Genomic DNA, 23966 nt, shown 5'->3' with positions numbered 1-23966 from the left:
GAAAACCAGTATACTACACCAAACACCTTATTATGCAAACATATACATATAAAGACCTTTTCTTTTTAATCACCCAGGCTAAAATGGCCTAAGATGGGAGTGAGAAGGACAAAGGATAAAATACATGGACTGAAGAAACATACTAAAGACCAAAAATGTCTTAAATATAAGAAAATTATGTAGAAAAAACTGTCTACAACTAAATGTTCAAGGGAATTGACAGAGAAAGTTTTCACACTACAGTCAATTGCATCTGATTGGAATGGTGGCAAATGAGATCTGAGGTAAACAGGACACTGTACTGCTGGAGGTAGGGGAGGAACTTAAAATTGTAGAACACAGCTGGATGTCATTATATTGCCTTTCTCATCAGTGAAGCAGACTGATTAAGTAATCCATGATCTACTATTAAAAATAATTTTTCTAAATTGTACTGACAAATAAATGACTCCTAGGTGGAAGAATAAACCCCAAAGCTTCCAGACTACTTTTTTGTACTCTAAGGCTGTAGCATCTCAAAATAGATAATTATTCCTTAGGGGACCATTTCAGACACTGCACAATTTGGCAATGCTTTTTCAATGAACAGTAATTTTGCTAATTTGGGATATTAGAATATGTCATGCTGCCTTTGTCAACACAGATTCTGAATACATCTTTGCATTTATTTTAATATTAACTATAGTCCCCTCACATTCTGACAACATGGACTCATTACATCTTGCTTTGGAGTTACAAGTGTGCCTTATGAGTATTTTACCCTAGAGACAGGTAGGTAGTTCTATATTAATTATATCAGTCAGGGACCGGTTCATAACTGAGAAATGCAATGCAAAATATGGCCGCATATATAAAAGATGGCAGATAAAATTACTATGGTAGATAAAGCCTGATTAATTATTATATGTACTGTTATTAATTGTCCATCCATAATATTCATTTGTTTCTGGCCCTTCATGTGTGTAGCTTGTATTCCACTGTTGTTGTTTTTTTTTCCAGGTATGGTATATACTTTCTGCAGCTGTAGAGCCCAACTTTTATGATTTCTTCAGGTACTTCTCTGTCACCACCCCAACCCCACCCAACCTCCACAAAAATGAATGAGCTTATCGGTTATAATTGAAATGTGCCTTGGTTATTTGTAAACATCTCATGCCTGCGGAATAATGTGCATAATTTCTGGAAGTGTTCTAATTAAGCTAATGTAATGTGTACTTTATAGTACTGGGCTTCTAATTCTCTTAACCAAATGTTTCCCTTTTTAACACAGGTCATTCAAACAACTATTGAGCAGAGTTGAAGATATCAGCAACAGAGTATATGACAGCATTGAATCCAAAACAAAGTATGTTCAAAGATTTGCTTATTTTAGTTTGCTGAGTTTATCTGGAATTTGTGAATATCAAACTGTATATATCCACACTGCTATGTTTTTATAATCATTCTTTTAAACTGACTTCTGTAACCTAAAAGTTTTTTTCTGTACAAATGTCTATTCTGATAATTCATTTTACTCTATAAGTGGCACTGGGATGCAGACATTAGCTTTGCTGTTGACAGTTTTTGATCCCTCTATTCAGTTTCCCAGTGGGTGCCTTCTGTGCATAGTCTGCATGTTATCTGTGCATTCCTATAGGCTTTCACCAGCTGTTCCAGTTTTTCACATTCCAAAGGACAATGCCATTAGGTGAACTGGAAGCCCTTTCAACTGGTTGCAGGTGTGTGTGAGATGTGTAAGAGGGTGTGTGCATTCTGCAGATGACGGGCTTTTCAGCCATTGTCAATTATCTGCCTTATTCCTGCTGAGTGCTGAGTTCGATTCTAGCTCTCACACAACCCTGTACAGGATAATGTTGGCATCACTGAATAAACAATTATGGGTGGTACAGTATAAAATTCATATGATTCAAACTTTGAACATGTGTACAAGAGGAGGCAGAGATGCTTTATTAAAATGTTTCAGATAAGTTGAGGTATGGTATTCAGTGCAGAGGGTCAGCATATGGAAAAATGCAGCATAAAGTCAACATGCCATTCAAAGACAAAAACAAAGCAGTTGATGAGCACAACCTATATAGATGGGCGAAACAGCATGAAATATGGAATTTGTGCATTTCAGACACAGCCATATTCTGAACAAAGTTGTCAACTGAAAGTGCATTACACTGCATTTATGCAGATACACAGCATACACACAGAAGTGTGTGTGTTTATATGTTCATAAAAAATGATTCCAACCTCATTCTGGACAAATTAGAGTATAATAAGTAAAGACTTAGGAGTATTGTGCAGGGAAGTACAACTGTCATGCAAGGATTTTTTTTTTTTTTTGCAAATCTAAACATTGTACCATGGTACTAATCCTGTTAGTCCAGATGACCCCCCTTCTTAAAGTTTGGGGTCACCAGGTAAAGCCCTTGAGTGCAAGTGGTGATTTGCCCACTGGAGAGTTAGCAGGTGAGACTGCCTTCGCTGCTGCATGCAGAGATATTTTGGCATTCGTTGGCTCCTACCGTCTTTTGTATGTGTGGATATTGCATCAGTAGTATAGGTGCATAATAAGATGTAGCTTGGGCTCTAGGTTGGCAAGGCCTCTTAGGTTCATGCACTCTCACTCGTTCATCTTAGCAGCCCTTTCAAGCTCTAGTCTCCAACATAGCTTTGGGGAAGCAGCTGTATCCTGCTAGTACATCATCCCCATGACCACCACCCCACAGAGAGAAAGGCCATTAGGCAAATCTTTGTCTTTCACATATCTCTTCTACTAGCTACAACAGTTGACGACTGAAGTTTGGTCACCTAAGTCATAGAGTCTGGGCTTTGTCCTACACTAGTGGACCTGGAATTTAATGTAAAGATTTAAAAACAATAATCAAAATGAACATCGGGACAGGGGATTTAATTTTATAGACATGGTAAGGTTTTTGTAAGAAAAATATCCCTTTTTACTCCATTGCTTCTTCTATAATGAATATATGGTTCCCACATCTGTTATTCTTTACTGTCATAAAGAAGTGTAAATTGTAAGTTCTTTAAAGAATCAATTTAAAATGCTTTTACTGTGTCTATCAGTTCTGTCCATATTAAGTGAGAGTTTAACCTGTCAGTATAAAGTAGTGACTGTAGAGATTCACTTAATATGCTGTTGCTTTACAGCTTCTGGTTTAGTGATGTCCACTTCAGTGTACAGTTTATAGTCATTTATGAATTTATTCAGGCTGACATTCTGGGTTGTAGAAAAATGGAAATGAGAGTAACCAATTCTAGACCCATTAGCAGTCCTTGAGGACTTCTGTTGCCTGTGAAGAGGCAGTCAGCTTAATTCTCCATGATATCTGCCTACAACCTTATACATATTATAATTAGGTAGACATCAAATGCACTTTATTAATAATGGTAGGGTACTAGACTACAGCAAAAGTAGCAGATAAATTCTATGTACACAAATCACAGGCACTGTATCAACAAAAATGTATTTATTTATTGATATTTGTTGACCGGGAGTGTCCGACTGGACGTAGGTCCATTTTCAGTGGAGACCTGGGGAGAAAAGCTCCACAGTTAAAATATACAGACAGTAGTTACATTGGATTTACATAGCAATTAACAATTTGATCAACATAGCAATTAATTACAAACATCGTTACAGATGAAGAACATAATACATCAGTAGACAACTAGAATCTTTATCTGCGAATTACATAACAGCCATTAACAATTGTTATAATAAGAAGTTCCTGCTGTATAATAAGTAGTTAGGCTTATGAGCATCCAAGTTTGCTATAATCAAGGTAGTTAGTGGGGTGGAAAGAAAGGTAGTGGGAGGATGGGGTGGGTGATATTAGAGTGGGAGTTGCAAGGGCATAGCCAGCATGTTTTAGGTGCGCTTTTAGTAAAGTTTTGAAGTGGGTGCATGATGGTACAGAGGTAATTGTGGGTGGGAGGGAGTTCCATAATTTGGCTATGGCACAAGAGAATAGTGCTTCTCCAGCAGAGTTATTGGCTTTAGTGACCTGCAAGTGATTTTTGTTGCTGGATCTTAGTGGTCTGGTGGTGTGAGAGGGTTGGAGTAGATTCTGGAGGGATGGGACATTTAGTGGATGGTTTACTAGTTTGTGGGTGAGTGTGAGTTGATACCATTGAAGGAGGTGAGGGAGTTCAAGCCAGCCCAGTTCAGTAAGTGAGAGACAATGGTGACTATGGTAGGATGCCCCTGTGGCGAATTTGGCAATTTTGTTGTAGCAGATCTCTAGCTTGTTTAGATCGCATTGCCTTAGGTTGGTATATATTGGAGAGGCATAAAGTAGAGTGGAGATAAGGTAGGAATTTGCTACTGAAATCTTTGCTGCTTTGGTGAGAAGTTGCTTATTTCTGTATAACGCTCCTAGTTTTTTGTGGACATTTTTTATGGTCATGGATATGTGAATGTCAAATTTTAGTTTATTGTCTATTTCCACTCCTAGCAATTTGGTGTGTTCTGTTGGGTGTATAGTGGTGTTGTCTTTTGCTGTAATGTTAAAGTGAGAGTTGTTTTGAGTATGTTTGGTGGGTTGGAAGATGAGTAGTTTGTTTGTTTGGGTTGAGTATTAATTGGGCATAGGATAACCACGTTTCAACAGAGGAAAAGGCTTCCTGTGTGACTTTTTGCAGTTTGGGTAGGGACTGGGCTGAGCAGATGATGGTGGAGTCATCTGTGTATTGTATGAGTGTGCCATGTTTGGTGGCAGAGGCTAGATTATTGGTGCAAATGGAGAAGAGTAGGGGTCCAAGGATATGGATCCTTGGGGAACCCCTATAGAGACAGGTAGTTGGGGAGATGTACCATTCTGCCATACCATGGATTGCTGGCTATCAGACAGTCAGACAATCCTACTTTCATCTTCATTAAGTCTGTAAGGCATAATCTTTCAGATAAATATTATGTAGGGACAAATCTATGAAAAAGTACATAAACAGAGGTGTTTATATAGTATGTTTTTTTTTCACAAAATTTAGCTGTGTATTTATTTTAGTTATGTTCTTTTGTTAACTGGTTAAGTGAACTTGGACAAGGACCATTTTCATTCATGATCTTAGCTAGGCAAGTATGATGGAAAACAGACATCAGAATTTAGACACTGTTGCAAATAGGAATGCAACAGATAGCAGAATGTAAACACTGTGAGACACATAAAGAAGACAAACAGCAGAAAACAACCATTACAATTGCACAACAACAATGTAAAATACAACAGTTTTATACAAACTGTATGACTAATATGTTAACATTAGCAGTAAGGGAGTGACTCTGAGGACCATTAGTTTCTACAGAATCTAATTTGGAAAGAGGTATAGCAATAGGAATTCTTAAAACTTGCAGTACTGCACACTGTCAAGTATATATACGGAAAACACTTGATATGTTATTTAGATTGTGTATTTTTCAGCATGATTAGGCCTGATCTGAACAAAAACAGCACATGGTCTGAACTTTAGAATTTCAAATGATTTATATGCATGCACATGAGCAGAATATTAAGATGATTAGATGACAGTTTAATTCAGATCAAAACTTAAATATATAGAGAAATTTAGTCTAGGATTTAGAAAAATTACTAACACTGGTACAAAGTCCACCCTCACCTACAGTTTAACTCAACTCTTAGGTTGCTTTATTTCCCTACAGTATGGTTTCAGCATTGTTTAGATACCAGAAAATGGTTTGTATGTCATGAAATTCTAATTTCCTTGCCTTGGAATCAAAGAAGGAGAAAGCTCACTCATTTTTTTAAAGTTTAACTTCTCATTTACTTTGCCAGTGGAATTTATCTCTGCCTGCATCACATAGTACAGACACAGGAAAATATGTGGTTCTCCCTCTCAGGTACTCCCTGCAATCTTGCATAGGAATTAATTAGCCCTACTAATGTCAGCAGATCAGTAGCTGCTTTAAAAAAGGCAGTGTGTTGTTAAACTGTTTTCCACAACCTTTATTGCAAAGAGGAAGAGAAACAATATCAGCACACCTAGTTGATACGGTTGCTACCTGTCTCCTCCTTTCTGCAGCATAGTACTGATTTGGACAGTTCTGTCCAAGGAGGGAGGCGGGGGGATGAAAAAGGCAAATGTCTTAATATTTTACAAGAAAATATATTTTTGACTTTTCTCTAAATGTCACAGAAAGCTGTGATACTACATTTAAGTCATCTTAATAATGTATAAAATAGTCTAACCAACACTGCACATCATTAAATCTTTGTTTTGGTAATAAGATGAAAATAATTATTTTTCAGTTAATGACAGCATGTCTTTTCATGCACAATCTCAAGTTTCAGTAAGAACATCCTGCTTTGGCCATCGAAAAGATGGCGACATTAATAGCTGATCATATATTTTGTATAGCCATCCATGTGTAGGTGATATTTTCTATAACTGCAAAAGTTTTCTTGAAAGTAGCATTAGCCTTACAAACTGTGAGGGAAAGGTTAGTTTGTTTTTGCTTTTTTGTATTGGTTTATTGCCTTCTGTTTTGTATATTGTGATTTTTTTTTACACTGTGTTTGACTTGTATTCTAAGTTTAACTGTGTATTAATACCAGGAAAGACATTAGAGCTGTGGCTCTAGTGAGTCACAGAAAACAAGATCTGATGTCAATTTTCATTCATTCCTCAACAGCTGGGTTTCTGTCTCTGTCATTACTATAGCCCGTGGTGACCATAAAGCTCTCGAGTTTCGCCCTTACCCACAATGCACCAACCCCTAACATACCTTGGATCTTGTTTGCTGCTTCCATGAAACCGACATGGTCATCTGACCTCTCAAGTTTATTTTCAGGTAAGTGCATTTAATTTTCATGGCTATTTTTTCCTTGTGTGTGTATATACATATTGTATTTGTATACTGGGAAAGTCCACTGGGCCTAGGTGAGCCCATTTTCAGTGGGGCCTGGGCTGAAAAGCTCCACATACATTAACAATACATACAAGAAATAACACAGAGTATATACAGTCACAGTGTATGAAAATAGTATGAGCACAACAGTGCAAATTAATTACCTACATAGTATGAGCACAACAGTGCAAATTAATTACCTACATAGTATGAGCACAACAGTACAAATTAATTACCTACATAGTATGAGCACAACAGTACAAATTAATTACCTACATAGTATGAGCACAGCAGTACAAATTAATTCCTAACATAGTATGAGCACAACAGTGCAAATTAATTACCTACATAGTATGAGCACAAAAGTGCAAATTAATTACCTACATAGTATGAGCACAACAGTACAAATTAATTCCTAACATAGTATGAGCACAACAGTGCAAATTAATTACCTACATAGTATGAGCACAGCAGTACAAATTAATTCCTAACATAGTATGAGCACAACAGTACAAATTAATTACCTACATAGTATGAGCACAACAGTACAAATTATTTATATACATAGTATGAGCACAACAGTACAAATTAATTACCTATATAGTATGAGCACAACAGTGCAAATTAATCACTTACATAGTATGAGCACAACAGTACAAATTAATTACCGATATAGTATGAGCATGTTAGAAAAATATGTATTAATGTGTGTATGCTTAATGCTAATTAGAAACTAAATAAGTTAACATGTTTTTCATTCTATTTTATATGCACTGTTTTATATACAGTTGAGTTTCATATGAGACTGAAAAGATGCTTTTTGAAACTGCAGTGTGCTTTCTGAAACTTGCAAGATGCCCTCTGACCTAGTAATTGCTAGCACAGCAATATTCATGTTTATGCCTTTTGGAAAATGTACTTGAGAAGCAGGTGATTATCTGCTAGGTCAGGAAGCAAAGAATGAACAATGCTATATTCTGTATTGTAATGATTTTGAACAATCAGCTCTGTTCGAAGTATGAGAACACGCACAGCTGCAGAAGTTAGAGATAACATAGACAAAGGACTGTTAGAGAAATGAACTGCAATCTATACTTGCTTTGTGCTTGAATTAGCCATAGTACCTTGAATGGTAACATTGCATATATCTAACCGGTGGTAGCCAAGGCCACGTTGTTTTTTCTTAGGAAGTTTCTCACAAAAATTGATAGTAAAAGCAGAAAATCATACACGAAATGATGATGTTAAAACTTGTGATTTACTACGTCAGCTTGGTAGGCAAAATGTCTTATTAGAAAATGTATAAAAATGCTTGCATTTCCTGGTTCTAGTCAGACAAACTCTGTATTACCACATTTTTGTCTCCTTGCTGCAAGATTAAAGTGCCTTAACCTGAACCTACCGTGTATTGATTATTTTTAAAGTATATTTTTCCTTTGACAGTTTTGGTCCTTCGGACCAGAAAGTATCTCTCACTCTAGGCTCAGGTCAAAATTGGGCCCGGTGGTATGTACCCATACGGAGAAGAGGCCACATCGGCTCTTCTGCTTTGAAAGACCTCCGACTGAACTGTCGTTCGAAAGAGGCCAGCCACTGTTTCTGATCTGAGATTGGAGGACGAGTCAACATTCCGGTGGATCAACGCACGGAGGGTCAGGTAAGGGGGAATTTACCTTTTTTCTGTTTTAGATCAGGGACTTGTTACAGTATTGTTTTGTCAGGGAGATTTGCATGTGCAGATCAGGGACAAAAAGATTGCTGTCTTGTCATAGATCAGGGAAACAGAATAGGTAGGCAGTTATTCTAGATAAACTGTGAAAAGGTGTAAATCGTGGTACAACGTGATAAGAAGGGTTACGTAACGATCTTTAACTTAGCTAAGGCAACATGGGAAATTAGTGCACAAAAAGTTCCTGAGACCCGCCCCTAACCGAAGACGTGAAATATATGCAATTAAAGCTTGCCGATAATGTTAAGTATTATAAAAAATGGGTTGATAAATATAAATTTGATGGTAATTTAGATAAACCTTCACTTATTAAACTTGTTAGACAACTTAAAACAGACGCTAAAGGTCAGCTAAAAAAGCAACGACAATTAGGAGTCCCTCAGGCACACAGGTGGCTTGAGGAAGCAAACCGCAGGGAACAAAAGATTAAAAATTCAAAAGCAGTGTTCTTGGATAAAGAAGACAATAACTTAGTAATAGCAACAGCCCCTCCTCCACCCCCTCCATTTCTCTTACCAGAATATGAAGCGAGTGGACAAAGCTGATCCACCTCCGCTATACCCAGCTGTTCCTGCAAAATCAAAACCGTTTGTCAGAGATCCTATCGAGACCAGGTCTCGAACACGCAACTTGAGAGGGGATATTGAATTATATGAAATGAATAAAAATTCACAAGCTGTGAGTGAAGAAGAAATATGTCCACTCATAGAAGTACCAAATCCGCAGGCAGGACATGATCCAACTCTTCTAGTATATAGACCGTGGACACCGGAAGACATCCGGAAAGCCACAGAGGGAATTCCCCATCCAAAAGTTAATTTTAGAAAATTCTTAGAAGACTTACAAGGCATGAGGTTAAGTTACCATTTGAATGGAGAGGAAGTAGAGAAAGTAGTTAGACAAATTGTAGGTCCAGATTGCCACATGATCAGTGGCAACTGGAATCCCCATGACGCAGAGCTTAGACCACTCCCACATAGTAATGCAGAACTGGACAACAGAGTGAAAGGTCTGACAGACCGAATCTCTGAGAAATGGAAGCCTAGGGCTGACTGGACTTGCATTAATCAATGCATACAACAAGAAGGTGAAACCGTTGATAGATATTATGCCAGATTATTAGAATGTTTTAATAACCATTGTGGGATGTAGGTACCTGAAGACCAAACACATGATTCCACATATGAGCAGCAGCTAAAGAATGCATTTTTGAAAGGCAGCATTGCACCCATTAGCAGCTTTATTACAAAGCACATGGTAGATCATCGTACAAGTAGATTACAGTCATTACTTGAATATGCAAGACATGCCGGAAGGCATTTTAATAGCAAAAAGAAAAAGAAAACTCAAGTATTTGCAGTAGAAGACTGATCAGAAGTCTTTGTAGTACAAACTGGGAAGAAGGGTAAGAAAAATACCCAGGGAAACAAACAATCTGATAAACGATCAGAGGACTTTGAAGAAAGAAAGAAAAGGGGTGAATGTTTTAAGTGCAGGAAAAAGGGACATTTGGCAAGGGATTGCAGGCAAAATAAGAAGGTAACCACGGAAGATAAGGAGGGTGAGGATTGTCTATATGATAGTCAAGAATCACTGGATAGGAATAAGCAAGAAAAGACAAGTGCAAATGTAGTAGAAGGGGTAGAGGACGTGATAGAAGAGATAGAGGATGTACATGAATTCATAGGTAATGAAGAAAATGAAATTTTGGACTTAGCATTATTGAGCTTAGAGCTCTACTTAGCAGACACAAAACCAGAAGTTAAACTCCTGGTAGAGGGGAGGGAAGTTAAATTCTTGTGTGACTCAGGGGCTTCACGGACCCTGATGCATCATTCCAAGCTACCAGAAAACTCAGAATCACTGGACTACATATTATTGAAGGCAGCTAATGGACAGCTGTATTGGCAGCCACTCTCCCACAACATAGCGATAACTGACCCAGTTTCAGGGATGACCCAGAAAAGCAAAATTGTTGTTTTTACAAAATGCCCAGTGAATCTCTTGGGCAGAGACCTAATGCAGATATTTGGCATAGCCGTAGTACCAACTGTGCAGGGTATGGAGGCACAGCGACAAATGGATACTTTTGTAGTGCGACCGGAGGGTGAAACTTTTTATTGGTACAGCCAGGACTTAGTTACGACTGGTCCAGGGGCAGTAACCGAGGAACTGATTAACGTAGCCGTCAGTAAATCCCCCTCCCTTGACACTGATAAACAGCATTTGTTGCATTGCACTCTATATTACTGTAACAGACCAGGACCTGATAAAGAATATGAGCAAGAACTGTTTAAAAATCATGCTAACAGATTAGTATTACGAAATTTGTACTGGGACACAGAAGGAAACAGTGTAGTAAGCTGTTCATTGCCCCAGGAATTCCTAGCACTTTACAAATCTAATCGATTACCACATGGAAGTTTAACTAAAGATAGAAATTTGAAGTGGGTAGACCTAGGAGAAAAAGTCACAAGGTGGGAAAAGCAGACAGAGTTAGAACTTTCCGGACAGGGAGTACAAAAGCAGAAATTAAATTGGATAACACAGACACACCCAGCTGTGCACTCACAGGCAAGTGAGGATAGCTGAGTAGCACTCTTACTAGAGGAAGAGGAAAAAGCCTTACGAGACACACCAGAGACTCTCTGGTCAACAGGGAAATCAGATGTAGGACTTATTTGTACAGCAGGACCAGTTATTATCACGCCAAAATCAGCATTTAGACCTCAAAAGAGACAGTATCCCCTTAAGAAAGGATGCGGAAATAGGAATCAAACCTATAATAGCAGCCTTACTTAAGGAAGGAGTCTTAATAGAATCTCCTGATTCACCGTGTAATACACCCTTATTTCCTGTTAGGAAAGCAAACGGAGAATGGCGTATGGTCCAAAATTTACAAGCTGTAAATGACGCAGTTATACCCAGGGCACCTACGGTGCCAGACCCACACACTTTATTGAATGATTTGAAACCCCAACAAAAGTATTTTTCTGTGGTAGATATTAGCAATGCTTTTTTCTCAATAGCAATACACCCTGACAGCCAATATTGGTTTGCATTTACATTTCAGGGGAAACGGTATACATATACGAGACTACCACAGGGATATTGTGAAAGTCCAACAATATTCGCACAAGAAATGGCAAGTAACCTAGCGGGATTTATCCCACCGAAAGGTAGTCAGATTTTACTTTATGTAGACGATATTCTGCTGGCAGCCCCCACCCAGCAAGAATGCAGAGAGGATACCATAGCATTATTACAATTTTTAGCCACTCAAGGACACAAGGTAAACAAAAACAAACTGCAACTTTGGAAAAAACAGGTCAAATACCTGGGATATGTGATATCCAAAGAAGGCAGAATATTAGATGAAGACAGAAAAACAGCAATATTACAAGCACCTAAACCAACTACCAAGAAGGAAATGACGTCCTTCCTGGGTACTACTAACTTTTGTCGGAGTTGGATTCCAAACTATGCTCTGGAATCTGCTCCGCTAACTAACCTGATATTCAAAAAGCCGATGGCAGCACAAGCTTTATTACAGTGGACACCAGAAGCAGAATCAGCTTTCTGCAAACTGAAACAACTGATAGCTTCTTCCTTGGTTTTAGGATTACCAAATTATCATAAGCGATTTTTCCAAACTGTAGACTGTAAGCAAGGTTATATGACGTCAGTACTAACACAACAGCATGGGGATAGACGGCGCCCCATAGCTTATTATTCATCACAGCTAGACCCAGTGGCGCGATCCCTGCCCCACTGTGTACAAGCAGTAGTCGCAGCTGCAATGGCAGTGCAGGCTTCAGCCTCAGTAGTATTGTTCCACCCTCTCACATTGAGAGTGCCTCATGCAGTCGCAATTTTTTTACTGCAAGAAAAAGTAGCATATCTTTCTCCTGCTAGACATCTTTCCTGTATGACTATACTGTTGAGCCAACCTCATATGACAATTGAACGATGTACGACTTTGAATCCGTCAACCTTGCTTCCAACCACTGCAGATGGCAAACCACACTGTTGCCTGCAGGAGATTGAGCAAAAGACACTGCCTAGAAAAGATCTTACAGATGTTCCCTTGTATGATGCCGAGGTGACATACTATGTGGACGGCTCGTGCAGGAGGGGTCCGACAGGACAGAATCTAGTGGGTTATGCAGTAGTTTCTGATACTGAGATTTTAGAAGCAAAGTCTTTACCACACAACTTATCTGCACAAGCAGCAGAATTGATTGCTTTGACAAGGGCATGTACCTTGGCAAAGGGTAAGAGAGTGAACATTTTTACTGACAGTCAGTATGCTTTTTCTACTGTACATGTTTTTGCGCAGCAGTGGAAAAATAGAGGAATGATAACATCTACTGGTAAACCAATTAACCATGCGCAATTTATTTTAGACTTGTTAGACTATTCAGTTACCTCAGAAAGTAGCTATTTGCAAATGCGTAGCTCATACCAAGCAACAGGATAGGATTTCAAAAGGTAATGCGAGGGCTGATACAGCTGCAAAACAAGCAGCTTCAGAAGTTTTTCTTTTGAGTGAGGAATTAGAACCGTCTGAGATTTTAGACTTAGAAATGTTAACAACGATGCAGACACTTACTACAAATGTAGAAAAACAGAAGTGGATAAAACGAGGAGCAATCCTTGAGAAAGGACTGTACATCTCCAAAGAAAAGAAACCGATTTTACCATCTAACTTGTTTAGATATGCAGCTTTGTTGAGCCATGGGCAGTGCCATGTCTCAACAGGGGGGATGGTACAGTTAGTGAATCGAGTGTTTACGACATATGGATTTACAAACTACACAAAAAATTTTTGTGCAGCATGCCATGTTTGTAACAAGCTTCATGCACAAGGGGCATTGAAACCTAAGCAAGGGAGTTTCCCTATACCACCGTATCCGTTCCATACTATTTGTATGGATTTTATAGAACTGAACAAATGTGAAAATAAGAAGTACTGCCTTGTCATTATAGATATGTTTTCCAAATCGGTGGAAGCTTTTCCAACTAAAAATCCAGATGCAAAAGTCCTTGTTAAAGAAATTATTCCTAGATTTGGCATACCGGGAAAGATTTATATTGACAATGGTACACACTTTGTAAATCAAACTATACAACAACTTAGCCGATATTTCGGGATTTCTCTGAAAAATCATTGCGCATACCACCCCCAATCTGCAGGGTTAGTAGAGAGGCATAATGGGGTTTTGAAAAATAAGCTTAGGAAATTGATTAGTGAGACACAAAATAACTGGGTGCACTGTTGAGCATGAGAACTGTTCCAAATGCAAAAGGGTTAACTCCTTTTGAAGTTCTGTTTGGGAGGGCATATTATACACCTCAATGGAAACCTCTCATGCCTGCAGAGCAGGAGGCTGACAGTTCACTTGCAGAGAGTATATGAGGTGATTTTTGAATAACAAGCTTTTGCAGTTTAATTCTGTTTCAGATAAAGAACAAACCACAAACCATCGGAAGCAGTAATAGCCCCAGGCACGTGGACCTGGGTGAAGGTTGTGAAGAGAAAGAATAGGAGTTCTCCGAAGTGGGAAGGACCGTACCAGGTACTGCTGTCAACACCGACTGCAGTCAAGATCGCAGAGCGAGCATCCTGGATTCATCTGACACATTGTAAACTGGTTAAGAACTTTGAACTGGACAAAAACCCTGTTACTGTTGTACAATGAGAACGAAATGACCAGGTATAGAGCAAACAGAAATGCAGAACAACCTCAGAAAACTTGCATAATTATTCTGATAGCTATACTGATAACATTGATCTTTTTGTTGTGGACTTTCCTTTTCCCAGCCACAAAAGTTGAACTGATTAAACGTGATGAGCCGATCATAGACTGGCACCCAAATTTTAACACTTATCAGGCAATTACATGTGTGTATGCTGAGATTTTTAATGTTTCAAACTGCTGGATTTGCACAGCCATACCAACAGCATACGGGGGGTTATTAATGACTGCAATCCCCCTAGGGGTCAGTGAGACCTGGGAAAACTTGATTTATGACACCGTAGCTATTAAAGCATATGATAAGGTAGCACTGTATTTGCCTGTGACACAAAAGGGAATTGTATGTTTCTATAAGAATGACACAATTCAAGTGGGTTGGAGCAGGTGCAATGTGACTGTACATTACAAATGTTATACCAAAGCAGACAAAATGGGTACAGCTTGTAATTCAAATTTTGACTCATTTCTTGAGTCTATGCATAAGACTATTGAACAAGTGCAACGTAATCCTGTACTTTTTAAACAACTATCTATAATAGATAGGAAAATGTTTCATGCAGGGCAGCCATTTCGTAACAAAGTAACTACTAAGGTAGAGGATTGTTATTTTGTGTGTGGTAAAAAAGCATATAAATGGTTACCTGAGAATTGGTCCGGCAGTTGTTTTTTGGGGTACCTGGTCCCGGCCATACGACACACTGCAGTTTTGCCTCAGGGAAATATTTGAAAAACCCGAGATGTAGCCAAGAAAGCTGTCAGGAAGCCTGAAAATCCAGTGGGACAGATCGAGGCAGGCTGGAAAGACCATCATACCGTGGGTACCAAGCTGACGCACATGGACTTGAGTGATGCTGTCATATCGTGGGCAGGCATATTACCTGCATATGGCGCAGTGAAAACGATTTGGGAGCTGTGAAAACTGTCTAAACTTCTCGAAGTAATGAGTAATGCAACTTTTTCTGCTCTTGAATTGATAACTGATGAACTGAATACTATGAGAACTGTAGTGCTCCAGAACCGAATGGCTCTTGACTTCACCCTAGCGGCAAGAGGTGGTATGTGCGCTTTAATCAAAGAAGAGTGCTGTGCGTATATACCTGATTATCAACATGAGATAAACGATCACCTTGAGGTGATACAGCAAGTGTCGGCCATGACCAAACCAGGCCCAAACCCTCTGACGGACTTTTTCCATAATTTGTTTGGGGGGGGTGGGGTTCCATCCTAATGAACATCCTGATTTCCATTTGTGTGGGATTACTCCTATTAGGAGCATGTATTTGTTGTGGTATTCCCTGCATGAAAAAGTTAATCAAAGAATTTATAGACATATCAGTTTTTGAGACTTTGTATCAAAGTACTGAAATTAAAGAATTGCTAGAATGTGAAACACTTTCATAAGTTTAAACTGAATGACTTAACTGCATATCCTGAATGGACGAGGTTAGAAAAAGAAGCAAACTGTTTATTCTTTTGAAAATAGAATTAAAAAGTATTAACAGGGGGGAAATGTTAGAAAAATATGTATTAATGTGTGTATGCTTAATGCTAATTAGAAACTAAATAAGTTAACATGTTTTTCATTCTATTTTATATGCACTGTTTTATATGCAGTTGAGTTTCATATGAGACTGAAAAGATGCTTTTTGAAACTGCAGTGTGCTTTCTGAAACTTGCAAGATGCCCTCTGACCTAGTAATTGCTAGCACAGCAATATTCATGTCTATGCCTTTTGGAAAATGTACTTGAGAAGCAGGTGATTATCTGCTAGGTCAGGAAGCAAAGAATGAACAATGCTATATTCTGTATTGTAATGATTTTGAACAATCAGCTCTGTTCGAAGTATGAGAACACGCACAGCTGCAGAAGTTAGAGATAACATAGACAAAGGACTGTTAGAGAAATGAACTGCAATCTATACTTGCTTTGTGCTTGAATTAGCCATAGTACCTTGAATGGTAACATTGCATATATCTAACCGGTGGTAGCCAAGGCCACGTTGTTTTTTCTTAGGAAGTTTCTCACAAAAATTGATAGTACAAGCAGAAAATCATATACAAAATGATGATGTTAAAACTTGTGATTTACTACGTCAGCTTGGTAGGCAATGTCTTATTAGAAAATGTATAAAAATGCTTGCATTTCCTGGTTCTAGTCAGACAAACTCTGTATTAGCACGTTTTTGTCTCCTTGCTGCAAGATTAAAGTGCCTTAACCTGAACCTACCGTGTATTGATCATTTTTAAAGTATATTTTTCCTTTGACAGAGTACAACAGTACAAATTATTTATATACATAGTATGAGCAGAAGAGTGCAAATTAATTACCTATATAGTATGAGCACAACAGTACAAATTAATTACCTACATATTATGAGTACAACAGTGCAAATGAATTACCTACATAGTATGAGCACGACAGTGCAAATTAATTACCTACATAGTATGAGCACAGCAGTACAAATTAATTACTTACATAGTATGAGCACAGCAGTGCAAATTAACTACCTACATAGTATAAGCACAGCAGTGCAAATTAATTACCTACATAGTATAAGCACAGCAGTGCAAATTAATTACCTACATAGTATGAGCACAACAGTACAAATTATTTATATACATAGTATGAGCACAACAGTACAAATTATTTATATACATAGTATGAGCACAACAGTACAAATTTATTACTAACATAGTATGAGCACAGCAGTACAAATTAATTACCTACATAGTATGAGCACAGCAGTACAAATTAATTACCTACATAGTATGAGCACAGCAGTACAAATTAATTGCTTACATAGTATGAGCACAACAGTGCAAATTATTTATATACATAGTATGAGCACAACAGTACAAATTAATTACCTACATAGTATGAGCACAACAGTACAAATGAATTACCTACATAGTATGATCACAGCAGTACAAATTATTTATATACATAGTATGAGCACAGCAGTACAAATAATTACCTACATAGTATGAGCACAACAGTACAAATTCATTACTAACATAGTATGAGCACAACAGTACAAATTAATTACCTACATGGTATGAGCACAGCAGTACAAATTAATTGCCTACATAGTATGAGCACAGCAGTACAAATTAATTACCTACATAGTATGAGCACAACAGTACAAATTAATTACCTACATAGTATGTGCACAGCAGTACAAATTAATTACCTACATAGTATGAGCACAGCAGTACAAATTAATTACTAACATAGCATGAACACAACAGTACAAATTCATTACTAACATAGTATGAGCACAACAGTACACATTAATTACCTACATAGTATGAGCACAACAGTACAAATTCATTACTCACATAGTATGAGCACAACAGTACACATTAATTACCTACATAGTATGAGCACAACAGTACAAATTAATTACCTACATAGTATGAGCACAACAGTACAAATTAATTACCTACATAGTATGAGCACAACAGTACAAATTAATTACCTACATAGTATGAGCACAACAGTACAAATTAATTACCTACATAGTATGAGCACAACAGTACACATTAATTACCGACATAGTATGAGCACAACAGTACAAATTAATTACCTACATAGTATGAGCACAACAGTACAAATTAATTACCTACATAGTATGAGCACAGCAGTACAAATTATTTATATACATAGTATGAGCACAGCATTACAAATTAATTACCTATATAGTATGAGCACAGCAGTACAAATTAATTACTTACATAGTATTAGCACAACAGTACAAATTAATTACCTACATAGTATTACCACAACAGTACAAATTAATTACCTACATAGTATGAGCACAACAGTACAAATTAATTACTGACAGTATGAGCACAACAGTACAAATTAATTACCTACATAGTATGAGCAGCACAACAGTACAAATTATTTACATGCATAATACACATCTATGTTTGTTCATGGAGTTTGTACAGATAGTGCCAGATGTGAGAATATTAATTGTTGGAGATCTGAAGTCTTCAGCAGCTGAAATTTAGCAAGACAGAGTGACCACATGCAGTTATTCATAGTAGGTGAGAGGCTGGAAAAGCTATACAACTATTGAGATGGAGTAAAGTAGGGTTATAGTGGAAGGAGTCAGGTTGGGGGGGTGTTATTTTGGCACATGTACAGTACCAGAGAGATGATGTGTGAGGGACTTCTTAAAGAGAGCAGGATTGCTGATTGTTCAGATCAATTATGTGAGATTATTCCATAGTCCTGAGACAGTGAAAGAGTACAGCATTTTGCCAGCTGAGAGATTTGTTTTTAAAACTTTCATCAACAGTTTGTTTTCAGATCTAAGAGGTTGGTTAGGATGATGCATAGTAAGGAGGCGAGAGAAGGGCAATTTGTTGGTTTCTATATAAGTTTATGTGCAATAGTTAATTGTAGATAAGTGAGGTAGTGTGGAAGTTCAAGCCAGTTTAGTTGACATACAGATGAGCAGTGGTAGGCTGAAACTTTTGCATTTGTTACAGATTTAACATCCTTATTGTAGCATGAGTCAAGTTTGGTTTTCAGGGAGGACTGGATATTGGTAAGGATGTGGGGTGCCATATAAGAGAGATGGTAGCAGAAAGGAAGAGGTTAGAGCCTTTTTTGCAGTAAAATTAAGAAAATAGTTGTCTGTATAAAGGATACTTAGTTTTTTTATGTGTTTTTTTGATGTTGCTCTGGATATGGAGGTAGATTTAGATTTTCATCAATGATGACACCTAGCAGTTTAGTACTTGGAACAACTTCGATGATAGTGTTTTGTGAGTGGACAGAGAATCCATTCTTGTTAAGAGGGATAGCTTTTTGGGGGGCGAATATTAAGAGTTTAGTTTTATTGAGGTTTAGAGCAAGATGGTTATTTGACATCTAAGTTTTGGTTGACGTAAAGGCTTCTTGAGTAAGAAGTTGCAACGCAGTCACGGATGTGGCAGTGCAGATTATTGTAGAATCATCTGCATATTGGATAACAGTGTGTTGGGTAAGAGTGGTATGGAAATTGTTGATAAATGTGCTAAATAGGAGGGGATCCAATATGGATCCTTGGGTACAACTGTAGTTGTGTTGAGGAAAGGTAAGAAGGAATGTTGCCATATAGTGGATACTTGCCTGTTGGTGAGATGGGGTGAGATACCCAAGCTGGAGAGTTTGGTGAGCAGAAGGGAATGGGAGACTGTATCGAAGGCCTTTGATAGGTCAAGGAAGAGTGAGGAGACCATGTAACCAGCATCACAAGCCCTATTTACTATATCCATAAAGGAAATGAGAGCTGTGCAGGTACAATACCCTGGCCTAAAGCTGTGCTTAGTGGGGGAAACATTTGTTTTTTAACCAGATACATAAGGAGCTGAATGTGAATACATATTTCTTATATTTTGGAGATGGGATTTTTTTTCTTACATTCAGTGTATCCCTTTTATATACCATTACTGGTATGTTCATAGCTATATCTCCTTTTTCCATTTAATGTTTTCTTTACACTTTTCATTGAACTCTTGTTGGTACTTTTTCCTCCCTTGCCCTTATTTCTACCTAACCTTATTAAAAAAAAAACTCTCTACAATCTATTTTTCTTCTCTCTTATTTTTGAAGATGTCTGAAAAAGGCCCTTTGGAGTTTAACAAATGTAAAAAATGTGGTCATAAACTTCCGCACCGACGCACATGATTTATGTGTTTATTGCCTGGGCCCAGACCACCAGAACAGATTGTTCTATTTGTAAGTATTAACCCATGGGCTATCACAGATCATAAGAGCAAATTGATATTAAATAATTTTGTTACCTTCTGCCTTTTCTGAAGCAATTACTGGGGCTCAGCCCCCAAGGCTATTTCTAAGGAGAATTCAAAAAAGTCACCAAGACCATCTGGATCTTCCACTCTGTCATCGATGGAACCTCAAAAAAAAAAAAAAGAGGCATAGCACAGATCTGAAGGCTTCCGTATTGAAGCCGGCTTCTGGATCTCCAAAAACGTCTTTACATCCGAGTTCATCTGATCCTCCTGAGAACTTGATATTTTCCAACCATTGACCTGAGTCCCATCTCCATTTTTGAAAGACTGCATTCAAAATCTCCTTTAGCCTCTTGTTCTTTCAGGAGTCTCACCAAAGGCAATGTGGATAGGATGATGAGGAGATTTCTCACAGTACAGATACAGATGGGGGTCCTCCCAGCTCCTACCCCTTCAGATCAGGAAACCTTGGCTTACCCACTACCTCTTCAGTATCAGCTTCCTCTTCTTTGATCCAGCAGTCAGTTTCAGAGCCCTTGGATCCAAGTTTGCCAAGACTGCCTGGGTCAGATCCAATGATGTTTTTATCCTCAGACCTGAAGATTTCTCTGAGTGCTTTGGCAATGATGAGTTCAGAGCCAAATGGCTCTCAGCCATAATGTCCCTGCCAGAACTGAGGTGTTGGAGCTGACTCTGAAATTGTTGGAGCCATCTCGGCCCCTCGGGTCTCAGCTGTCAACAGCTCGGCTCCAACCTCTGCCTCAGGTGGAATGTCTTTTGGGCAGACGAAGCTGATGGGTTGGAAGTGTATCTTCATGGTTGCATTGGCTTCCTTCTCCCTGGGACATTCTGCTTTTGAGGTGTGGAGACAGTTCTTTGCTGCAGCAGGATGCACGGTCACTTCCCCCTTGGATTACCCTTTAGTATCTCCTGTGTTTCTGCACCTTGGGCCTCAACATTTGACTCCACAGTGACAAGCAGCCCAAACTGTCCAGGCTACCCAGCAGGGTATCACCACCTCTTCTGGTACTTCTCTGGAGCATCCCACCAAAGAAATACCTCAGAAGACAAACTGCAAAAAGAGGCACTTGGATTCCCCAAATGAATCTATTACTGAAGATACAGATTTTAATTAAGGGGAAGGATTCCCAAGATCACCACCCAAAGATGTCTCATTTGGAGACATCCTAGAGATCCTTAAAGGGGTGGTTGGTCCTCCGACAATTCGTCTCCAGAGGAATTGGTATTCCTGGAGGAGTTTGGATCTGGCCCATCAACCTCCTGTATGACTCTGCCTGCTAATCATCTCATTGATTTAATCTGTAAACAGGCGTGGAAAAGGAGCCTGACTCGGTTGACCCTATCTGCAAGACACCAGATCTTATTTGGCACCACCTGCAGGAAGAGAGTTTTGAAGTAAGGGAATACTTGTAGATGCTAGGGTTGTGGCAGCGGCCACTGAGAAGAAACTTGCAGAAGAGAGTTCCACAGTCAACCCTCCTAACAGAAACTCTAGGGTTTTTGGACAGATTCAGTAAGCATGTCTATGCTTCATTGACTTTTGCCCTCAGATCGCTGAACTACCTGGCACACTTTACAAGACTCCAGAGGGACTCGATTAAAGAACTGTCAAAATCCCTTTCTAGGACCAGTACTGCTGAGACTCCGGTTTTTGTGGCCTAACAGTTGGCAGCCCTTCAGTCCATTTCCAGTTCTTCCATGAGGCTTATCTCTCATGCAGCTGAAGGTACCTCAAGGGCAGCGGATTCAGGCATTTCCTTTAGGAGGCATGCCTGTATGCACTTGTGTGACTTTGCAGAGCCCTTCAGGTCTTCTTTTGTCAGTGCCCCTTTTGACGGAGCCTCTTCATTTGGCCCCAAAGTGAAGGACACATTCTCCAGGTGCGAGCAGGATGGAAAGACCCCCTCTTTAGTGGGAGTATGTTTTCAACCTCCTCCCAAAAGTCTTTCAATAGGAACCAATGGGGAAGACAAAAAATGTGGTTCATAAAATCCAAGGGTCCTTTCCAAGATCCACAAATTGATAGCTCCCTGTCAAGCAGAGGGGCAATTCAAATGGAAGAAGTCACCCAAGCGGCAGAGATGACTTGCAAAACCAAGGGTCCAGAGATTCTTTTTCTGACAGACCATATCAGTACTCCTGAAAGTAGGCCCGAATGTCCCCCTCTGGAGGCAATCGGGGGTTATTTATCTCTGCACTAGAGAGCCTGGCTAGACATGACAAAAGATTCTTGAGTGCAGAAGATTATTTCCAGAGGTTTTATAATTCCCTTTTCCCTTTCTGACCCATCCTCTTGCAAATTTATCGATGTTCCACCCAATCAGAGGATAACAGCAGCACTAGAAATACAAAAGTTGCTAAAACAAAGTTGTTTAGGCGGTCCCACCAGACCAAATAGAATCCAGAACTTACTCAAGATTCTTTTTAGTGCTAAAGAAAACAGGGGAGTGGAGGCCAATTTTGGATATCACCATCTTGAACAAATCAGTTCGACACACAAAGTTTCACATGGTCATGGTTCAGTCCATTTTGCTCTTTTTGGGAAAGGATGATTGGATGTGCTAGACAGACCTTCAAGACACATATTAACACAAAAATGAACAGACAGTCCAGAAGGTACTTAAGCTTCCAGCTGGGAGCCAGTTGTTACCAGTTCAGAGCCCTGCCCTTTGGTGTCACTACAGCCACCAGGTTGTTCACCAAATGCATGGCAGTGGTAGCATCTCACTTGAGACTGCAGGGATTTCAAGTGTTTCCATATCCAGATGGACTGGCTCATTATGGCCCCGACCAGGCATCTACTCAAGAGTAAGAGATCCGGTACTCCAAACTTGTTCTCTTCTAGGAATTACCATAAATACAGCAAATCTCAGGAACTTCTGAGATATTGGTGTTTATAGGAACAATTTTCAACACAGTATCAGTAACAGCTTCTTTTCCTCTTGGAAGAGTACAGACTATCAGATTCCTGGTCAAGAAGATAATTTGCAGTGCAACAATTTCAACATGATTGATTCTACAAGCCCTAGAGTCAATGTCAGTGGCCATAAGTTTTGTTCCTGTAGTGAGATTCTATATGAGGATTCTTCAGTGGATGCTAGCAACTCAGTGGGTAATTCTTCATCAACACATCAGTCCAAATAAAAATCACTCAAGCATGCAAAAGATATCTTTGGTGGTGGATTCAATCAGATCCATCCTTTCATTCTCCCTCAGCTCAAGGCCATAGTGACCATGGACGCATCCCATATTGGGTGGGGATACTTCCTGGGGAAAACTGTCCAAGGCACTTGATCCCCCAAAGAGGCTAACATGCATGGCAACATCCTACAAATGAGAGCAGTGGTCTTAGTGTTGTAAGAATTCCAAGACTCTCTCCCTTCAGGGACAATTGTGATTCAGATGGACAATATGTTGGTAGTCTGGCATATAAACCAGGAGGAACCAGGTCTTATTCCTTGTGCCAAGAAGCCCTCAGAGTGTGGCAGTGGGCGATCTCTTCCAACTGCTTTATGATAGCAATGCACACCTCATGGAAGACCAGCATGATAGACAAACTGAGCAGGTCCATTATACTACCTTTGAGTGGTTCCTCAAGAAAGTGACAGAAATAATTTTCCATCAATGGGGCCAGGCTTGCTGCAATCTTTTTACTTCTCCCCCAAACAAGTGCAGCAGCTTCTCTGCCCTGATACCTCCTCTGGGGAATCACCAAGGGACATTCTGCTCCACAATTGATCCTCCCGGTCTCCTCTATGCTTACCCCCCTGACTCCCTTGATCCCCAAATTTCTGCAGAAAGCTCCCAGGTCGAAGAGCAAAGTCATCCTCATTGCACCT

General features: G+C 39.1%; 1 protein-coding gene across 1 annotated transcript in view; it reads left to right on the top strand.

Moving 5' to 3' along the window:
• Nucleotides 1–23966, top strand: part of LOC122811247 (cGMP-dependent protein kinase 1-like) — a 4027247-nt gene that overhangs the window by 2480678 nt on the left and 1522603 nt on the right. The window contains exon 9 of the mRNA XM_044082966.1: nucleotides 1271–1345. Within this exon, the coding sequence (XP_043938901.1) occupies nucleotides 1271–1345 (75 nt within the window). The remainder of the gene's footprint in view (nucleotides 1–1270; nucleotides 1346–23966) is intronic.

This window comes from Protopterus annectens, chromosome 9.part0, assembly GCF_019279795.1.
Source record: "Protopterus annectens isolate FY-2018-M chromosome 9.part0, PAN1.0, whole genome shotgun sequence".
NCBI classification, from domain to species: Eukaryota; Metazoa; Chordata; order Ceratodontiformes; family Protopteridae; genus Protopterus; species Protopterus annectens.
Note: the sequence above shows the minus strand (reverse complement) of the source record. Positions and strands in the feature narration are given on the sequence as shown.